The sequence below is a fragment of the Abramis brama genome, assembly GCF_963993115.1.
Source record: "Abramis brama genome assembly, chromosome: 7".
Taxonomy (NCBI): domain Eukaryota; kingdom Metazoa; phylum Chordata; class Actinopteri; order Cypriniformes; family Leuciscidae; genus Abramis; species Abramis brama.
Window position 1 is genome coordinate 24,361,918 of NC_139969.1, and position 22,113 is coordinate 24,384,030.

A 22,113-nucleotide genomic window follows, 5' to 3' on the forward strand; every position below is an offset into this window, starting at 1 on the left:
ACTATAGTTTAAAAGAAAAATGTCCCCAGAAGCTACCTAAATGATTACAAACTCAGCTGAAGTCCACAAATGAAAAAATAACATGAAGATGTTTTTTTTGTTGTTGTTTTTTTGTAATTTTTTTTTTTACCTAAATAAATAGCAAAGACAGGAATGACAAGACTTAGCTAAACTAATCATACCACGTTTTTCAATATTGCCATGTCAACGGAGTATTTATTTCCTATTAACGCCATCTAGAGGCATCGTGAAGCCATAATATAACAGAGTTCTGTCCGGAACTAACAAGTTCTTTTTGTTTCCCACGGACTTTTTTATTTTACTGGACCTCCATCTTGACAGCAAGTAACACGTGAGTTCAGTAGCGTTGATGTTTACATTAAAGTCACCATTAGAAAAACTGCGGGCTAAATCCATTTGAATGAATAAAATCTACTCTCTTATGAATTTATATAAAAAAATTTAGCAGTTATTAACAGACATGTAGCTAAGAAGTTACACTCTCCGTGCATATTGATGTGAAAAGTGTTGTTGTGTTTACCCAGTAAACCATGATAGGAGTGGAGGCTGGACTCTACATCGGATCTGTGTCCGATGTGAAGGATGCTCAGAGCCTGACAGACGCCGGTGTAACACACATACTCAGCGTTGACTCAGAGGAACCTGCTGTGTCTGGATTCCACACGAAATTTGTCCGAGCTCTGGATGATGCGTCCACAGATCTCCTGAGCAGACTGGATGACTGTGTCAGCTTTATATGTGACGCTCTCAGCACACAAGATGAGTCCAAATCACCAGCAGTTCTTGTGCATTGGTACGTTTAATCATTTACAAAACTTTAATGATTAAAATTCATTACAGTATATAGCCTAATAATACATAACAGTGCATTAGTTAGTGATATTCACAAATGGAATAAATTGATGTTAATAAAGTAACATGTTCTATTTTCATTTATATATATATATATATATATATATATATATATATATATGAACAACTGATCTATTTAGCATAATGTTTATTCATAGGTATGCAAGTTGTAATTCAATTCAATTCAATAAATTTATTGCCATGTCAACAAGTTGATAGGAATTTGTCTTGGTACAACTCTCAGACGTAAATAACCTAAAAGACAGACATCATAAGTACAAAAAAAACAAAAAAACAGACAATGTTCACCAACAATACCCAGCAAACAGTAGGACATTAGACCAAAACCCCGCAGACATTAAAAAAGACAATACCCCTCGGCAAAGAAAGTGCACAGTGCATACAGTTGATAAAGTGCTGCTAGCAATCAGTGCAAATTCAGATATCTGATAGCCAGAGGGTAAGTGCTGTCTCTGAAACGTGATGTGGAAGTCTTAATGCTCCTATATCTTCTTCCTGATGGGAGGAGATTAAAGAGATGGTGAGCAGGGTGAGAGTGGTCCGCTATGATGTTTTTAGCCTTTCTGATTATTCTGGTGGAGAAAAGTGAAGGGAGGCTACAGCCTATAATTTTTGATGCTCTGCGTACTACTCTTTCCATCCTTGTCCTGAGCGGTTGTGTGACCGAACCAGACAAGCATGGAAAAAGTGAGCACGCTTTCAATAGTTGACCTATAAAAGTGGGTCATGGCAACTCGGCTGACTCTAAACTTTTTGAGCTGCTGCAGAAAGTGGAGTCGCTGGTGAGCTTTACTGATCTTAATATTAGTGTTGAGCTCCCATGATAAGGATTCCTGGATTGTGGTCCCAAGGAACTGGAAGGAAGTGACCCTCTCCACCTCCACCCCATTAATGGAGAGCGTAGGGAGGGGACTAGGGGTCCTTCTAAAATCCACTACCAGTTCCTTGGTTTTTGAGATGTTAAGTGTCAAGTTAAAGCTTTCGCACCATTTCACCAGCCCCTCCACTTCTCTGCGGTAGTCAGACTCATCTCCGTTAGTAATAAGACCAACTACAGAGGTATCGTCAGCAAACTTAAACAATAAAACTGAACTGGTGTGTGATTGACAGAATTGTGTGTATAAAGAGTACAGAAGTGGGGAAAGGACGCAGCCCTGAGGGGCGCCAGTGTTCAAAAACTTTGACTGTGAGACGTAATCACCCATTTTAACCACCTGCTTCCTATCGCATAGAAAGTTGAAAATCCATTTGCAAAGTGATGTTCTAACACCTAGCTCCTGTAGAGTGTTAATCAGCTTCACAGGAACGATGGTGTTGAACGCAGAGCTAAAGTCCACAAAGAGGACACGTACATATGTAGATTTTAACTCCAGATGTTGAAGAATAGAATGCAAACAGAGTGAAACTGCATCATCAACACTCCTATTTGCTCTATAAGCAAATTGGTGGGGGTCAAGTGAAATACTGGACAGGTGTTTACATATCAAACGCTCAAACACTTTCATAATGACAGAAGTTAAGGCCACGGGCCTATAATCATTAAGACACGAGATTCTATTTTTATTTGGAACTGGAATGATCACAGCAGATTTAAAACAAGCAGGCACAATACCAAGTTGGAGAGACCAGTTAAAGATTAAAGTGAGGACAGATGTTAATTGATCAGCACAGTGTCTTAGAGTGGCAGTCATTACGCCGTCAGGCCCCGCCGCCTTCCTGATGTTCTGCTGACGGAGCAAGATTCTTACATCATGCTCATAGATAGTGGATAGAGATAGAGATAGATAGTGTAAGAAAGTGTTACAAGTGTCTTTTCTAATTTTTATATATATATATATATATATATATATATATATATATATATATATATATATAAAATATTTTATTAAATATATTTATAAATATTATATATAATTTTTCTATTGCTATTTTATTTAAAGAAACTGGAATTCAACTTCTTTCCCTTGATATTTATTTGTTTGTTTGTTTGCAGCCATGTTGGGCAAAGCAGAAGTGCTGCTGTGGTGACTGCTTACCTGATGAAAACACAACACCTGAATCTACATGATGCATATTCTAAACTCCAAAACTTAAAACCAGATGTTAAGTGAGTGTTTTTCATTATTTATCCTGTGATGACTCGTTTGTGAAGAGCATTATCATTGAAGAACGCTCATTTTCTCAGAATGAATGAAGAATTTCTGGACCAGCTGGCACTCTATGAATTAATGGACTGTAAAGTAGATACCACAAATCCCTTATACAAACAGTTTAGATTGAAGAAAATTACAGAGAAATATCCAGGTATGGAAATACTTAAACTCGCTTAATATATTTGGTAAATATGTGTTAATTTCAACTTTATACACCCATAGTTAAATGTTCTATATATTTATTAAATACAGTAATGAAAGAAACTTACCAGGGCCTGTATTAAAGTCATGTATTTTGATCAATTCAGAGCTCCAAAATGTGCCAAAAGAAGTCTTCGCTGTTGACCCTGCACAAACCCAGAATGCAGAAGCTGTATACAGATGTAGAAAGTGCAGGTAAATTTATATTTTGTTTATACACAACATATTATGTTGATCCTGGAACAACATTCCTGTCCGAAAATGTAGTTTTAACCCTAAACCTACCCCTACTCATAAGGTATCCCTAATATCAGAGGGAAATGATAGATGAATAACACTGATGTGGAAACACCTAACCCTGGTTATAAAGCCTAAACTTGACATAAACTGTAAACCTCAAATCTGATTGGTTGATTGGAATGTTGTTCCTGGATCAACAAAGTTGTACTTTTGTGAAAGCATGTTCACCAACTAGAGTGTCTTAACCTGCTGTTTTCTTTCGTTCCCAACAGACGCACACTTTTCCGTCACTCCAGCATTCTCAGTCACTGTGTGGGAGAAGGAGCCTCTTCGTTCTCTCATAAGAAGACGAGGATAGTGAGCCTTACAGCTGAAGATCAGAGACAGTGCACATCCTTCTTTATAGAGCCGGTGCAATGGATGGAGCAGGCCTTACTAGGTGTTATGGATGGACAGGTAGTACCTGACTGCTTCACACGTCTGGACACACAATTAAATAGAATTATCAAACGGTGTTCCTGTATGTCCATTAGCTTTTTTCTTTGTTGGTGTTTTTAATATATTTCAAAGTAAAAGCTTTTGTACAATCTCTCTTGTAGCTTTTGTGTCCCAAGTGCAGCTCAAAGCTGGGCTCGTTTAACTGGTACGGTGAACAGTGTTCGTGTGGGCGCTGGGTGACACCGGCCTTCCAGATGCACAAGAACAGAGTGGATGAAATCAAACACATCAGTATATCTGCACTCAGATGACCTGCAAATAAAGATCTGTATTGTATGCTCCGATATTTTTGTCATTGTTAGTGTTTTAAATTGAAATAATACATAAAAACATTTCATATATCTGAAATACCATGTAAAAAGCCTTGTGCTTTACTTTGATTGTAACTTTGCTTAAATGTTTTGATATACAAGTTTTATACAAGTTATTTTATCTACACTACCATTCAAAAGTTTGGGGCCTTTATAAAAAAAGTTATGCTCACCAGTGTTGCATTTATTTGATCAACAGCAGTGTTGGGTAAGTTACTCTAAAATGACCTCTTCAATAGTGTAATTAGATTACTGTACTAATTACTCTCTCTAAAAAGTATTTAATTACTTATTACTAATTACTTTCTAAACCCCATATCAACCTCAAAAGGATAGACATGAAACTGTTTTAATTCTATCAAATAAATACTATAAAATTGCACTAATTATGCTTAAACTGACCAAACAATTTAAAGGGAGAAGGTTACATAATAAACATACTTTTTAACATCATACAATACATTTTGATGTTAAACCCACTATTGTTTTATATAGAATTGTTCTAGTTTATACCAGTGGTTCCACTGCTCTGCACATTTTGTGCGTCTCCCTTATTTAAAGGGATACTCCGCTCTAAAATGAAAATTCTGTCATAATTTACTCACCCTCACGTTGTTTCAAACCTGTATGAATTTCTTTCTTCTGCTGAACAGAAAGGAAGATATTTAGAAGAATGTCAGTAACCAGACAGTTTTTGGTACCATTGACTTCCATAGTATATTTTTTTCCTACTATGGAAGTCGATGGTCGTACGATTTAGCCACCTCATAAAATGCATACAAATTACTGTGTGATCGGATTGGTCTATACACAGTATTTAGTTCAATTACATCAGAAGTAACTAATTAAATTACAGAAAAATTAAGAGTAATCCCTTACTTTACTTTTTCGAGGGAAAAGTAATTAAATTACAGTAACTAATTACTTAGTAATTAGTTACACCCAACACTGATCAACAGTAAAAACAAAAATATTGTGAAATTAAAATTTAAAATAACTTTTCTATTTTAATGTATTTTAAAATGTAAAAAATGTAATCCTGTGATGGTAAAGCTGAATTTTCAGCATAATTTATCCAGACTTCAGTGTCACATCATTCTAATATGATGATTTGGTGCTCGAGAAACTATTATTATTATCATTTGTCCAGGATTCTTTGATTAATATGAAGTTTAAAACAGCTGCATTTATTAGAAATTAAATTATTTTCTATAAATGCCTTTACTGTCACTTTTGACCAGTTTAATGATGTATGTATGGTTAATTTAACCAGTAATTAAATTTTTATTTGGATTAACTTTTGCATTCATAAATGAACAAAGATCTTACATTGCAAAGTGGGTTTTCTATCCAGTAGGTGGCGACAAATAACTAGTACTGAGCAATTGCTTTGGACTATATTTTGAGTGCTATTCAAAATAGTGGAGAATAAGGACTAAGAATTCTTGGTTACACCTGCACTATAGATGACAGATGATCATCATTTAATGGAAATGTGAGACACTTTGATTTGGTTAAGAAGTACTAGATGTATGAGGACTATATAACAAACCTGGCTCCTGACTTGCTAAATCTGCTTCTCACAAAATGAGAAATTACAAAAAAAATGTAATGCTGCCTTAGAATTTGACCCGTAAATTGTCATCATGTACTTTGTATTTGTATGATATGTAGCACTAATTCAGATTCATGGGCATGTAGTTTCCTCTTGACCCCCAGCGCATGTTTGTATGATGTTTATTGAGAGAGTCTGCATTTCACTGTGGGTGGTTATGGCATTGAGTTGTGAAATCCTGTTGTGTTTATGAGGGTCATATCCTCTATGTAATGACCTGAACTCTTTCTGTGAAGTGTGAAGAGTCGCCCGCGGTGTATTTGCGCAAGAGAGATGACATCAGTTGAGAGAGGAGCAGGGTTTCAGGAATAGAGGAGCTGGGGAAACTAAATGTATCTCCTCAAAATGATATTAACTAACACAATATATGCAGTTGTTTTTGCTTTTTCAGGAACATTAAATATCAGTGTAATGCTAAATAAAAGTTTTGGCTGGAATAGGCTATATATTATGTGGTACACAGATCACATATAAAGGAGATACCAGGAAAGTGTGTTTGGTCAACCCACCTCTGATGTTGCAGTCATGGTCTTGGTTAGAGCTGAGATGGAGGTGTGGAAATGCTAGACATCTGATTGGTTCAGAGACCCACTTAAGCTGTGTGTGACAGTCTTGACCTTTTCAAAAGTAGCATTTTGGCCTAAAATACACAGTTTTTGTTTATTCTTTCATTTCAAGAGTAGTTAGTGTAAATAACCGTTTTTTACAGGCATGCCATACATCTGGAAATGAGAAAAGATGCCGAAATGGAACAGGCAGTATTGCCTAAACTGTGAAATTGCTATCAGTTGAGTGTGTAAGACTGAACAGAAATAGTGTAGTTTGCCTTTATTGCTTTGTGTATCAGTGTTAAGACTCTCTTTTTTTTTTAAATCAATAGATCAATAAACAATGGTTGTTTTTCTAGATGTTAGCATTTTCAAAAGTAATCAAAATGTTAATTCAACTTGTCTTGCAAATGTAATGACTTGCAAGTCATTATGTAGTTCCACATTTGAAAATAATTAACATGCAAGACACGTATTTATTTTTCTCAGATCAGATGAGGCCGTGTAGCAACACAAACAAGCAGGAGACAGTTTCCCTGCTATTTCCTGCAGATCTATGAAGTGAATGCATTTGCGTAACAGCAGTAGCAAACCACAGATGTCTATGGATCAGATGTTGAGCACATGGATGGACTTAACTGCTAAATTGGTCTTCTTCAGAGATCTAGACTGCTTTAAATCAGTTTTTGGTTAAATAAAACACACACACACACACACACACACGATAATTTGAACAATGTTGGTAACCAAACAGTTTCTAGTTCCCATTGACTTCCATAGTACTATGTTTATATTATGGAAGTCAATGGGGACCACAAAATGTTTGGTTACTCACATTCTTCAAAAAATCATCTGTGTTCAACAGAACAAAGAAACTCTTGAGAGTGAGTAAGTGACTGAATTTTCATTTTTGGTTGAATTATTCCTTTGAGCCAATCTTGCATTTTGAATTAGCAGTGTATTCCTTTAACATGTTAAATGTTATGATGTTGATTTTCTAATCCGATTATCCAGCTAAACTAGAGGAGATCTGATTCTCAAATATGTCTAAGCAGATTTAATTTTGCCCATGTGTCTAGAGCCAGCTCTCCTTTGCAGTCTGAATCAAAAACATGGCATGTCTACATGATTGACACAGTCTTAACTGAAACAACCTTGGACTAGTTTTAATTGATTTCAGGGGGATTGACCTCTTCATGCCACGTCTCCACAGCATTGATATAACTCTTTCATCCCCTGACAGCAACATAGTGGCGGCCCAGATCCGGCCCACATCTGGGCCGTGTGGAATCCACATGTACCAGATGTGGGCCGGATCTGGGCCGACACTATGTTGCTATCTAAACACATACTGTAAGTGGCCACATAGCAGCTGCAGAAAACTGAATCAATGCACATATTGTACAGTTGATCCGTTGCCTCTATCTTTAGCATGATCTGCAACAAGAAGCTTCTTTTTAAACATGAACTATTAGGGTTTTTTGTATACATGTGTTTATGTATGCAAATATTATATAAAAATTCACCAGTTACACTCAACTAATACTCATTCATGTAATTTGAGTGAAACGTGCAGGCTTTTGTGTATTTTTGCCTTTTGTATTGGATGTTTACTTGGCTTGTTAATCTTATAGTCCAGTCTAGTTTTTATTAAGGACTGTTTGATCTTTAATGGAGGATGCGGTCAGTGGAAAAGCTCTCAGAATTTACAGAATCTTAGTCTTTGAAAGGCAGATTTGTTGCTGTGGTTATTGGGGAGGTAGAAGTCAAAGCCCAGAATTAAATCTCTCTTCTAAAGAAAGGATTTTCTTCTGACACAAATCTTGGCTCTGTTTAGTTAGTTATTGTGCTACTACAGTATATTAATAATGATTCAGTTTCCAAATCATTCTGAATGCATGTGTAAAAAGGGGTTCTTTAGGGTGGTCTTTAAAACTCTTTCACCCCTTTTAAAGTGCAGTTATGTCTAAATATTTAGCTATTTGGCATTTGTTTAAATGGCTAAAGAGACATCCCGTAAAAATGATCTTGTGTCATTGGTCATTTCAGGTCATTGGAGAGCCTCAGGCTCTCCAGAAGAGGATATGTGTGAGGTTTTGCAAAAGTGTGTTCAATTGAGGAGTGGTTGCTTAAAAGGTTTTGCTCAGTAAGCAGAGCAAAGAGGAAACAAAAAGAGCTGCAATCTTGCACAACCTCAAATTAGCATTTAAAATGCAATTACGATTTGGACAGCATATATTCTTTAGTTTTGTTCATCTCTGTGTTTACAAAAGTATTAGCAGAAGAATACGTTTCCTGTCTCCATCTTTGTCAGTATGGCAAAGATGAAGACAGGAACCTTATTAGGTTTTTTGCTGAGCATGATCGCTCAGGATTTTTCCTCATACATATCAGTCCTTTATTCCATTTCCAGAAACGTTTTTTTTCCCCCTACAGACCTCACAGATGGCCGTGCTCCCAGATTTAAAAAGGTTTCTTTGGAAACCAAATACAACATTGTGGTTGGAACCTAAACTGCTATAAAGCCAAAGCTATTAGATGGCCTACACAAACTGACCCTAGAGCAGGTCTGAAGATGAGCTGACTGAGGGTTTTCTGCTGCACAAGGACATTGAGGACATTCTCTTGTGACTTTTTCACGTATTTATGGACAGGAGAGTGGGGACCACTAAAGCGCTAATCATGTGGTTTATTCTATAGACCAATGCTTGGACAGAATTGAATGTTTAAGTCCTTTTCTTTCTCTCCTCCGCACAAAAGCATTTGAGTAAAGTGGAGCACCGGCAATTTGTCCTCCCCTCCCAAAGTGTTGTGTAATCATTCCGCTCTGGGTTTTCCATTTCCCGTTCCTTTGTTGCTCCCCATTCACTGTTGAGAGAAACCCCTCTCAGAGTTCACTCCATATAAAATTTGCATGCAGATTTGACTTCTATATATACATGATTTTGTTTTCAAAGAAATGTACATTGTTACAAATGATTTTAATAAATAAATGCTGTTGTTTTAAACGTTCTATTCATCAACATTGATAATAAAAAGAAATGTTTCTTGAGCAGCATGTCAGCATCAGAGTGATTTCTGAGGGATCATGTGACACTGAAGAAAAATTCAGATTTGCAATCACAGGAATAAATGACATTTAAATGGATTAATATTTATTTTAAATAACTTTTCATAATATTTCACAATATTACTGTTTTACTGTATTTTTTATCAAGTAAATGCAGCCTTGGTGAGCATAAGAGACTTCTTTTAAAATCATAAATCTTACCGACCCCAAACTTATAAATGGTAGCCTATATACATTTTATTTCCAATATTTATATACAGTAATATAGTTATTTTAATATGCAGCAGGAACACATTGTAATTTTTCCACTTTCACACTGCTCACATACTCTGCCCACCATCTAGTGATTTCTCTTTACCTTACTTGACTGTATTAGATAACCAGTTAAGTAATGCATCAAATTACCTCATTATTCCACAGTTTATTTGACAGCTATAATGCTTGTTTGCATCGAATTATTTTTCGACAGGCTGTGGTAATTATTTAATGTTTGCATGTCATTCTTTCCATTGCCGCAGCTGCAACTGTTTGCTAGGTGTTGTTTTTCTCAGCTGTGCAGTAGCCTACAGTGGATGGCAGCAGCTGGAACGTGAATCACTGCACATGTGTTGGGCTTTATTATAAAACAGTTAGTTTCCAGTCCTTGATTCTGATTGGTCAATAGTGGTGTTTTATTCATACATATAGACCAGAGCCATCTCTCTATGGCTCTGATATAGACCTTATGTAGCCTCGCCCCTTTTCAGCGCTGCGCTCGTTGTCTTTTGACTTCCGGTCTGTATTTTCACGGCGATTTTGCGTGTTTATTAATGAACGGCTCGTTTTAAAATCTTCCCGGTCGACTGACATTTGTTAAGACATCTACTTTAATCATTACAGTCCTCATGATAACTTTCGTTAACTTCACATTAAGTAAATCCACTTAAAAAGCTAATTACTCCTGGACAGCAGCGCTATAGAAATATACAGAGCGACCGCAAAAACGGAAGTTAAAAGACAATATTCTAAAGATGGCGGCGCCCTCGTTTCTCTGGTGCATAAGGTCTATACAGCACTGCTACATGCATGTTCCATAGAATAGAACTCTGGAACTTGTCATACCACGTGTTAGTAGGACGATAGTAGTTTGTCGATTAACAAAATTTCTGGTTTCACTCTGATATTCTGACACTTGTGCAAAGTAAAGACTTTGCAAAATATAGACGGTTGCATTAACCAGCTGCATGACATTTAGCTGCTGTCTGGCCACACAGTTTTCAGGGTCAGTTTGGAGAATGGAAAATGCTAACATAAAATCCATGACATCATGACTTATATTTCCAACTTACTTTGACTTCAAACCCATTGGGTTTTTTTCTAAATGCAAATGATTTTCATGTAAGTCTCTCGCATCACATGTCATGTGTGTGATTGCATTGGAGTGTTGTAAGTTGAGTCCACTGCCACACATCATATCATACAGGAGGTTCAGATTCTGTAATCAGTGAAATCATTGAAACCTGTCAGACACACTTGCTGTGCATTTTCCTGCCGTAGTCTACAAGCTGATTTTGATTTTTTTTTTTTTTTTTGGCTTTATTCTTCAAGCCTCTTGTAATCAACCAGTTATCAGGAGTCTTTTGCATCAAGCACAGATCCCTAACTGAAAACATTGACCACATGAAACAAACCTTAAACGACCTTTGAGATTCTATCACCAATGCAATATATAGCTAGCCAGGGGTGCGTTTCCCGAGAGCATCGTTAGCCAGCTATGGTCGCAAGTTCCCTCGTTACCAATAGAGTTCAATGGACATTGCGATGAACTTGCGACCATAGTTGGCCAACGATGCTTTCGGGAAACGCACCCCAAGAAGGTTTTAATGCAACCTGATTGTTGTAATGAGGCTTGACAACCAGATGACATAGAGAACATTGTGGAACAGTGAGAGCTGGTGTTACATTTCCTCCTTTCACAAGCCATTGAGCTACCTGTCCCAAAGAAAAGGGTGCAGTAATACAGTTTTACATTCATGGAAAATGCTAGAATTACTGAAATATCCACAAAAAAGGCCATGTTTTCTGACTTTTTTTTTTTTTTTTTTTTAAACAACTTGTTAATATATGATTATATAATTGTACATGTTTTTTATTGTCCGATTCTGTTTCAGAGGGCTCTTAACTCTTTAAAGCCAACTGTATCGTATTTCTGCAAATTTCTAAGGCCTCTAAATGATCAACATGATTAAAACAATGCTGGAAAACCTGTTGTATCTTCTACATGCCTTCTGCTCTCTGATTGATAGTTTTTAATTATAATTTTAGTAAAATTTTATTATAATTTCGTTATAATAGTAAAATGTCCACCTTGGACGTAAAATGTTACACTTTTTGGCTGTTAAGTCTTTACTGATATTTATAAAGTAAACGCAAGGATAACTTTTATATTGTAATATTTCTGGATGTACACTTACTGGACTGAAGCAACTTAGGTTTAATTTATCTATACATCTTTTTTTAAATTATTATATTGAAATATTATACATCTTAAGGAATGTTTATTTGTACATCTCTCTATCCTCATTGTATTGTATTGCATTATATTTTTGTCCTCCACAAAAAACTACAGAGCTTTGATCATAAAACTATGCATTTAAAAATAATCTCACTAAGAAAAATGATTGGAATATGTAGAGTGACAACTGATATTTATATACATTTTATGTACAGTACGTAGTCTGCTTTACTGTTATAAGATCTCGTTGATTTACATTATAAGCTATATATTTTCCTGATTAGAATGGATAAGTGTCTGTAACCCATTTGTTTTGTTCAATTTTACATGTGCAAATAGCAATATAAAAAACAACATGCAAATTCACATTGTCATCACACACCTGCAGTGCTTCTGTAAATGGAGAAAAACAGAATGATTTTTTTTTACTTATAAATATATTTAACTTCAAATATATTTAAATATTATTAAGTATATTTAACTTTAACTTTCAGGTTAACAAAACGAAAGAAAAAACTGTGACAAGTTTTGATTCATTTTAGTGACGCTCCACAAACTTCACAGAAAAGAAACTAGGACGGCAGAAAGCGGCATCCTGTTTATTTTCTTTAAAATAGACCCTTCATAGTTTCTAATGATGTCTTTACGGAGTAAGACAGAGTAATTTAAGTTGTTTCTGCTGTTATAATGAGACAAAATCATTTGGCTTTGTGCCGATTTGTGTCGTGGAAGTCTCATTACTAGTCCAGTGATGGAATATGTGTGTCCTGGAAATGAGAAGCCTCAGGTGCCGCTTTACTCGCTGTCTCCTCGTGGAAAGATGAAGTATAAGCTCAGATGTAGATGCCACTTTTTCACCTTTCCGTTAAATGTAAGTTTGGTAAATGACTGGCCTCCTCAGGCTTTTGAATGACATATGTCAGTGACTTGGAATCACTATTTTTCCTTGTTTTCTGCCTTTGATGTCACATCTCAGGAAATTTTCTAGTGTATAGTTTGGGTCTGTGTGTTCTTATGATGCCACCATCCACCAATTAACATTATCATGATGTAACTTTCATGCTGCTCCAGAGTGACTGGTCACATGGCAGCTCAGGTGATTTGCTCAAAAACATCTGTAGTTCCATGAGCGAAATACGGCAGATTTCAAATGGCAGATTTCCGGGGGTCCTGTGCCAGCAATGTTAATGCTAATGGAATGAAAGAGTGGAAACCCTGAGAGAAGTCCAAGCAAGTCTGACTTTGGTTTCTTGATAGTCTGCTCCAGTCGTGATGTGAATGAATGAGAGATGCTCAATGCTGCATGTCGTCCATTGTTCCGTGAACAAACTGCTTGAGTTAAGTCATATTTTCATTTCTTTCTTCTCACAAATGTGTGGAAAAGCCACCTTTGAAACAGCACTTTTTGATGGATGCTCTGGAAAGTTGGCCCACCGGTGCTGTGGGCTGCTCCGACTTTCCATGCACTGAGGCTTCTCGGAACGCTGAGACGTCAACCAGGGCCGGCTCAATGAAACAAACGCGCTTATATTTAGAACCAAAGTGCTCAATCGAACCCAAGCTGCCACTTCCATTCCAATCCATCTCCAATGTTTGTTAAATAAACTACAATGAGAAAACGAATATACTGTAAGCTTTTCCTGGCTGTGCTGCTGATCGGCAAGTGCTGTTGTTTGGCTCTCTTCGCTGACTGCCAAGTATTTGCTTATTAACAAAACCTGGCAGAGTTTGCCATTAGAAATTTTGTTAAGTACCCCAGTAAAATAGAAGAGTGTTTTTGATTACTTCAAAGCCAAAGGTCAGTCATTTGACTTCTGTCTATATGTACATAGTCTAAGCTTCAGACCCATGGACCGTTGGCTGAACCTGAGATTTTCAAAGTCTTCATCTGAATTGAATTCTCCAGGATTTCTGGGAGACGTGTGTCATGTTCTTTAATGGTCCGCCTGGAAACAAAGCCACTGTGATGGAAGACTCCCTTATGGAAGAAGAAAGCCGTTGTGTTTACAACTGTGACAATGAGCGCTGCCTTATCATGATCAACTAAACGCTGGATTTTCAAAAGTGTGTGAAGTTTACGGCATATAGACTCTTTAAAATACATCCAAGAATTTTACACGTTGGTCTGTTATTGTAGGGACATAGCCTATGCTGCGTCCGTACTGTCTAGGAACTACATTTGAATTTAGATTTACCGTAAAAAGTATACTCTATATTGAATATGGGTAGTATGAATGAAATTCGGACGTACTACCCTTTTGGCGTACTGTTTTTCAGATACTATATAGTAGGGAAATATTTGATTTCTTGATATGATATGTTTTAGATTAATTGAATAGTTAATGCATCAACTATCGTTAACTAATGGGCCCTTTTTGCTCAATGTTGCCGATTGTGATATAACTGATATTATATTGATGTACTGTTGCTTACCACTCATCTATTGGCTTTATCCTAACAAACTGGACTGGGACGCAAACTGTATTTTTCCACAGGATATGTGGAATTTTACTTGAGTAAGTTGAAGGTCATTTTTGTCTGTACATTCATTTCTCTGGTGGGTTTTCTCTGCAACTACACCCCTCACTACACTGGAGAGCAACTGCTCCTCAAATGCTCAGGACACAGACAGTCTGGATAACAGCATACATCTGCTGGACCTCACGCTCATCTAAAACAGAGCAGGAAACACCAGACGGGGCCTGACTTATGGTACCCCTGTATAGACAGCTTACACATCTCCAAATACACTTTTAGCTCATATGATCAAAATGTAAGATAGATAGATAGATAGATAGATAGATAGATAGATAGATAGATAGATAGATAGATAGATAGATAGATAGATAGATAGATAGATAGATAGATAGATAGATTGGGTAAGTCTCTGCATGCTAATTCTCTGTGGTGCGTTTAGTGAGCATCGAGGTGACATATGAAGATTGTAATGCAGTTGGTCTGTGTGAACGTGGGTGATGGAGAAGTGGAGTGTGCAGAACACATTAAGAGCAGGACCTGCTTATATAACCAATGTGAGTCTCTCACTGAGTTATGACCCAGCTTTCTAGTTTTGGCAGCCCTTCTGCTGTAGAGCTGCTCCCCGACGGCACAAAATTACTCCACAGCCACCGCAGACCTTCATACATACTGTACAGGAATCTCAATGATAGCAATTTTTAAGTCACAAGTTCACCTTGGCTTGTTGCTTTTCTCTCTCTTTTTCATCCCCAAACTCCTTCAGGTTAAACTTAATAGTGATTTTTTTTTTTTGGTAAACAGTTCAAGTTTATTCATTATAACAATGAGATATATTGTTCAAAGCCACACTTGTTTGATTTGTCAACAGTGGAGCTAAATTTAACAGTGGAAATGGCTGCAAGAGGTCTCGGTGTAAATTCTTCCCTGTTAACTGTATTGTTCAAGAAACCACACACAGAAGTGTGGTTATACTGGTCCACTTACTTTTGGACTCATTTTTCTTAGGAACCCTTTATTATTTTGATGTGTTTTTGTAGGCCTGTTCAGAGCATGTAAGCAGCTCTCTGCACACCAGAGAATATATAAGCATGCTGTCAAGCAGAAGTAAACAGATCACTCTGTTGTGTAATGACATCATCTGTCAGTCTCATCTCAGCGCATAATGTTCTCAGAACTACAGCAAAGCCTTTTGGCCTTGTTTTATGATTCTCTTTCTGCCTTATATACAAATCAAAAGTTTATAACAGCAGTTCCTTTCAAACTCCTTATTGCCTATAGTGTATGCTAAGCAAAATACAAAAAGAATACCAGTATAAATGTTCATTTGTGATAAATAGACAGATAAAAGCAGAGCTGATCTGTCAAAACCACTTATTAACTTATGTGAAAATCCATAAAAATCGTTGAACTGTAATAATTAAAATCGACTTTTTATTAGACTTTGGTGCAAGGAAGTCCAGTTGCATAAACAGCCACTGTTATTTTAGCATTAAAATAGATAATTTTATATATATATATATGGTAGATTTAATTGGTAAAAATGATTTCTACATGAACGGATACCCTGAGTGATGTAAGTTCTTGTTTAAGCTATTCACAACAGTCACAGGCGTGCATTTATGTATTTTTTTTTTTGCCAACTGTATGAAACGTCAACTTTGTTGTGTGAATTACACATCTGACATTTACTGCATTCTTAACTCATGCAGGCTTTCCACTAATTTGTTGGAAATTAATCTGTGTCATTTGAATTCTCTGTAGTTTACAGGTGTAAAGTTTGCCCTGTAAATTATTTTAATGAATATTTTATAGCTATTAGTTTTATTTGTCCTCAACTGTAACACCACATGAGCTCAATGAAATGCTCTGTAAAGTACAGGCTTGGAGAGTTTCTCTCGTTTCTTACTTAAGGAGTTTTGTAAATCAGCATAAACATTGCTTTTTGGATGAGGGCAGGAGCAGAAAGAAAAAATCTTATGCACATGTGGTTCTTCATATCACAGACAAGTTTGAAAAACACTCCCATCCGTGGTAACCATTTTCATGTGCCCCAGCAGGAACATAACAGTAATATATAGCTAGCAAAATCATGCATTCAGGCAGTAGATACCAGTGACGTGTCACACAGCTGGCCAGCAGAACTCTTTCACTTCTATCAGATAGATTGTGCCTCATTTTAAACAGACTATTAAAGCTTTCTATGGCAGACAATCATCAGACTGGAGAATTCCCACTCTTCCTCTTCTCTACATGGGAGTCCTTTCCTCCACCTGTCGTGACTTCATTAATCACCCCACACACACTGTGGTTCTCACTTCACATCATTCTCCAGCGGCTGCAGACGGAAGAATCCCCCTCTTCTGTGTAACGGGAGAGTCCTGAGAGGGTCATGGAATGTCAGTGGAAATCCTGGATGTGATGAGGCCTGATTTCTGCAGATCAGTGACCGTGTGTTGATTCAGCTGCACCCGTATGTGCCCTGACTTACAATGAGTTTTAGATTTAATAATGCAAATAATAATATAAATATAATTATATTTAGAGACTTGAGTATCTTTATTATCGGACAGTAACGTCTCAGGTTGCAAATGCAACACAGTTCGATGTGAAGGAGAATGAGACGCCGCGTCATCAGCATGACCGATGTCTGAGCATGTGTAAACAAACGCCAATAATCATTGGCAGACGGCAGCCCAAGAGTATAAAAGGAGTCGCACGTCATCAACTTGTTTGTCTGAAGGAGATCTAGGTGTTGGCGCAAAAGGGGGTGCAATACCTACGACACCACGATGAAGAAATACCTGCCCCACTAGGCTGTGAGCATGCACAAACAGAGTGAGCATAGCACTTAATTGACTCTGAGTCAAAAAAGTGCATGTCAACACCAGGGTACATCCCATGTGACTTGTGCAAGAGATGCACAGTGGATCTGCTCCCTAAGCCAGTCTCCACAGGGGTTTAGGGAATAACCCCTAAAACTTCTGACTTTGGAAGTCCAGACAGGTCTTAGCCTCAAAACCCTGGAAAAAAGGCTATTCATGAGTTCACCCTTACAAATAATCAGATAAGTAGTATGCCTATTTGGCATGCTGTTCGAGAAGAGGGCTCCGAGCTCTGTATTTTGGCCCAAACCCTAAGTACTCCCGCCTTATCTTTGGTTAGGATAGTAACCAGGCAAGTGTGAGGAGACGGGCTGGTGGAGCCTGAAAACTGTCGAGGAACATACGTGAGTACTCATACTACCAAACAACCCAAAGGGAGAACGTACATCCCTACTTGAAGCCCAACCATGATTGGGAATGGAGATTGCGGACTCCCCAACACAGTAACATTTACCTTGTATCACCCTTAAGGAAGAATATGACAGGAAGGAAGCCATTAGCCCTACCTGAAACTCCTGTTTAAAACATGAGAGGGAGGTAAAAGAGGGGAATGGTACGCTGGCATTCTTCCCATGACAACTCTCATCACCAGGCTTCATTAATAATAGAACCCCCATCCCAAGGGGATAATGGTCTGTAGTTTAAGCCCCAACCATTGGGGAGGGAGGCAAATAGAGTAGTGGGACGCAATGCAGACTGCACAGTGAAATAAAATTACAGTTTTATTTCTATTTTCTATTTTAATATATTTTAAAATGTAATTAATTCCTGTGATGGCAAAGCTGAATTTTCATCATCATTACTCCAGTCTTCAGTGTCACATATTCCTATATGTTTTTTTGCTGCTCAAGTACCTTTTTTTTTTTTATCAATATCATCAAACATCATATGAAGGGTCATTTTCAGGATTCTTTGATCAAATAGAAAGTTCAGAAGAACATAATTTATTTGAAACAGAAATATCATTTCACTTTTGATCAACTGAATGCATCCTTGCTGAATAAAAGTATTAATGTCTTAAAAACGGTATGTGGAAAAATGAAAAACAGGCAAGAGCAAATGTGGAGAGAATCAGCCTTTACGTGATTCCCTTGAGACACTATGAATTTAGTTATTTATTTTATTCCTTAATTAAATGGACACTGGAGCTGCTGTAACAAGCAATTGACTGTAGAAGCATTGGAGTTATGGAAAAATTGAATCAATGTAGTTACTTTGGTTTTACTCATTTGTTTTGTGCTGTCATGCAGAACAGTGAATCATCTTTCCATTTTAACTACCCCGCGGATGACTGAAGGTTATACATGTAATTTGCATTATCCATCTTCTGTCTAACCTGAAATGTTTCCCAGTTCCAGATAAAACATCCCTACTGATACACTGTATTTTAGAAAAACTGTTCATCACATGAAACAGGTTTTTATGTAAGGCTGACTGAATGGTCAGTAGCACAGAAGCCCCTCAGGGGACTGTCCCAGACCCCTTCCTGTTCAGTCTCTACACATCTGGTTTCAGATAAAGGGCTGAAATGTGCCATTGTTGGGTGTATTGTGTTGGAAGGTACAGAAGAGTGTGTGGAAACAAGAGACTAAAGTTTCTTTTCAAAAATATACAGAGTATATGCTCATTGACATTGAACTGAATGTTTAGGAATGGATTGCTTTGTTATCTTGTCACAATGTAATACAGACAATGCACAGCCTATGAAGAGGCTGTTGGTGAAGGATGGGGAGTTAAAAACTATACTGGGCATATACCCCCTGCCAAAACGGGCCTTTTAATTCTAAGGGTCAGAATTGGGTACAATTGATGTAATATTTAATGATTATTGAGTTAGACACACTAATCTCAGAAGATGTGTTGTCATAACAATATGAAGACTTTTTTTTTTAGGGTGCAATATCTGATTTTTTTAAAATAAAATAAAATTCCTGAAATATGTCTAAAATTTTAGAAATGTTCTAAAATTTCACAACGAAGTTCACAGTTAAAAACCAAGGTTTGAAAAGGAAAATAAAACTTTTTGGCTAGCTTTTTTGTGTGGCTTTTAACCTGCAGTGCTTAGTGCTGGTAAAAGCATGCCTTCCTTTCAGCCCAAATGAGCATAATTGTGTTCACTTCAAAGAATGATCTGTAATGCCTGATCTAATACAGATACAGCGTGTCGAGTTCTCCTCTGAAAGGTCTCCAGGAATGCCATGTGTTTGATGGCTGCATAAACAGTCCGATGAGGTTTGGTAAAAGCATTCTCTTGATGCTAATCTGATAAATCAGCATTGAGTCTCACTGTGAAAGGAGTCCTAATGCCATGCAGGGATAACACTCCCACAATTAGCCCTATTCAGACAGCTCCTCTGAAGTTTCAGACCCGATTTTCAGCATTATTTCAAGCCGATGACTACTAGATGAGCAGACAAATGTGTTTCTGATGATATGCCAGAATGGGGCTCATGGGAACTTGAGAGAGAAAAGCACCATGCTTGATTTCTGTCTCTGGGCTTTTTAAGTCTCCAGGAGTGGCAGTTCCTCTCTGATGTGTGTGGATACTTGTGTTTTCTTTCATGCTCTTGACTTCTTATGCAACATACAGTTACATCTTAAAGTCACCATGAAATCAAAATGGATTTTTTTTTTATTTTTATGGAATAGCAGTGTTTATTGTAAAAGATTTATCAATGCAAATTTATCAAAAAAAAAAAACTATGTTCCCTTGTAATCTTTAATGAAAATGACTTCCCCTCATCTCTTCTCTGATGATGTGTTTACTGGCACAAGGGCGGGACAACCTGTCACTCAAATGAGATCACAGCAATTGCAAACCACAACCATTCAATCAATTCCTGATGGACAAAATCAAGATCCCCCCTATTATTTCTTATTTGAGAAGACGTTTCACTCTGGTATATACGTCACAATAGGGAAGAAACGTCTGTTTCATGCTGACTTTGGACTGGCAACTAAGTAAACCATTTGTAGATTGATGTTTCTACAAAGTGTAAACACGATGGCACCAAAGCCTAAACAGAATAAACTTGTCCAGGTCTGGATGACCAGTTGTTTTATCTATGAGTCAGAGTATTGGGAGACAAGATACAGTTCCTCTTGGGTCAAAGCTAAAGAAAAGAAGCTCTGCTCCCAGAACCTTCACTGGCTGATTGAATGGCCAGAGCACATACACATACATACACAACAGACGCCGTGATAGAAAGCACAGACTGGAACCGCATTGGCTTGGTAATAACCCAGCTGCTGTGGGAAAGAAAAGCTGGACCTAAAGGCTTTGTTGGAGAGCATTTGTGAAAATACATCCAGCCAGTGTGACCCTGTTTTCCATAATGGCTGAGTGTAATTTGCTCAGAGTTTCTCCCAAGTCTTGTGACATGTGCTAAATGTCTTTGGTAACTGCTCTCCAGAAGGATAATGTCCCTTTCCCTAATATTACCTGCCATTAGCAATAGCAAGTGCCAGATCATGGTCCATGGCTGTGGCTTTTTTGCTGTGAAATCTTTACGGATTTTTTACTTTTTTATTGATAGTAATATTTCAAGATGAGTACATACTGGACTGAAGCATCTTAGGTTTACTCCATACATAATTTTTTATTTTTTTTTTAAAGAAAAATCATGTTATCAGATATGATACACCAGGCTTTTGAGGAGTGTTTATATGTACATCTCTCAATCATCATTGTATTGCCCTCCACAATACAGAGCTTTGATCAGAATTGTAAGCATTTAAATTTCATCTTCCTAAGACATATTATTGGGAGTGATGACTGATAATTATAAGCATTTGATGTAAATAATCGGCTATGCAGTCATAAAGTCCTCATTTATTTGTATGATAAGCTATCAGAATATCCTTTTACGTTTTGGCCATATATCAGCAACTGCACCAAATTGCAGATTTTGCTCGGTTTGGGCGAGGTATTTTTTTTACTCCTCGAGTATGAGCTCGAAACTCACTATTTTATGAGCCATAAAAGCCTGTTTCAGTATGACACAAGAAGAAACACATATGCAAACTTTTCTAAAAGGTCTTTTTATATTTTGTCTAAATGTTCCATAAACCAACACGTAAACTATTCCATTTCAAAAAATGTGATTTTTCACTTATTATTTAATGTCAGGCTTTACAGGGTTAAATAAAACAAGCCCATTTGATACAGTATGTCCTGCCCTGTCATCCTATTTCAATTGGAAATGCATCAACACAGGAAAGAACATTGTAAAGCCATTTCACACAGTCTATAAAGACACTTTTTGTAATCCTAAAACTATTAGTGGTCCATGAAAACCACATGGTAAGTTTGAGTTTGAAGAGGCCCACAGTCCTAACCAGTCAAAACCCCAAAAGTATTTCCAGAAGTTCTTGACAATATGGCGGAATTTATGACCTCCCCTCTCTCATCTTACCTTGTTTTTCTGCATGACATTTTTAACCTCATTCGTTTGGAGTTCATTTGAAGTGTGTTAGAGAATTATAGCTGATATTGACCTGTGGGTTACTGTCTTTGTCCTGTTATTGTGTGTTTTGTTTGCTCCAGAGGATTACCCAGGCAAGTTCAGTGGTCCCCATTACTGTGAAGACATGTCTTTTTAAGAGGAAGCATGTATGATGGGCTTAGATACGCCCAGCGGGAGCATTTCTCACTCCGGCTCAATGCATGACAACAACATCCCCTCACCATCCTCTCATATGATAAGGGTCAGCTCTCTGGGGAGCTTCT

General features: G+C 37.2%; 1 protein-coding gene across 2 annotated transcripts; it reads left to right on the forward strand.

The window, feature by feature from the left end:
- Positions 1-316: 316 nt before the first annotated feature.
- Positions 317-4,270, forward strand: dusp12 (dual specificity phosphatase 12). Of its 2 annotated transcripts, XM_084120412.1 has the most exons (7): positions 317-352; positions 546-814; positions 2,888-3,001; positions 3,080-3,198; positions 3,356-3,443; positions 3,761-3,944; positions 4,088-4,270. In XM_084120412.1, the coding sequence occupies exons 2-7, from the start codon at positions 552-554 to the stop codon at positions 4,235-4,237; spliced, it is 918 nt and encodes a 305-aa protein (XP_083976538.1). In that variant the 5' UTR covers positions 317-352; positions 546-551; the 3' UTR covers positions 4,238-4,270. The 2 variants fall into 2 exon arrangements, with proteins under 2 accessions (XP_083976538.1, XP_083976539.1); XM_084120413.1 differs by lacking the exon at positions 317-352 and having other exon boundaries at positions 452-814.
- The last annotated feature ends 17,843 nt before the right edge of the window (positions 4,271-22,113 follow it).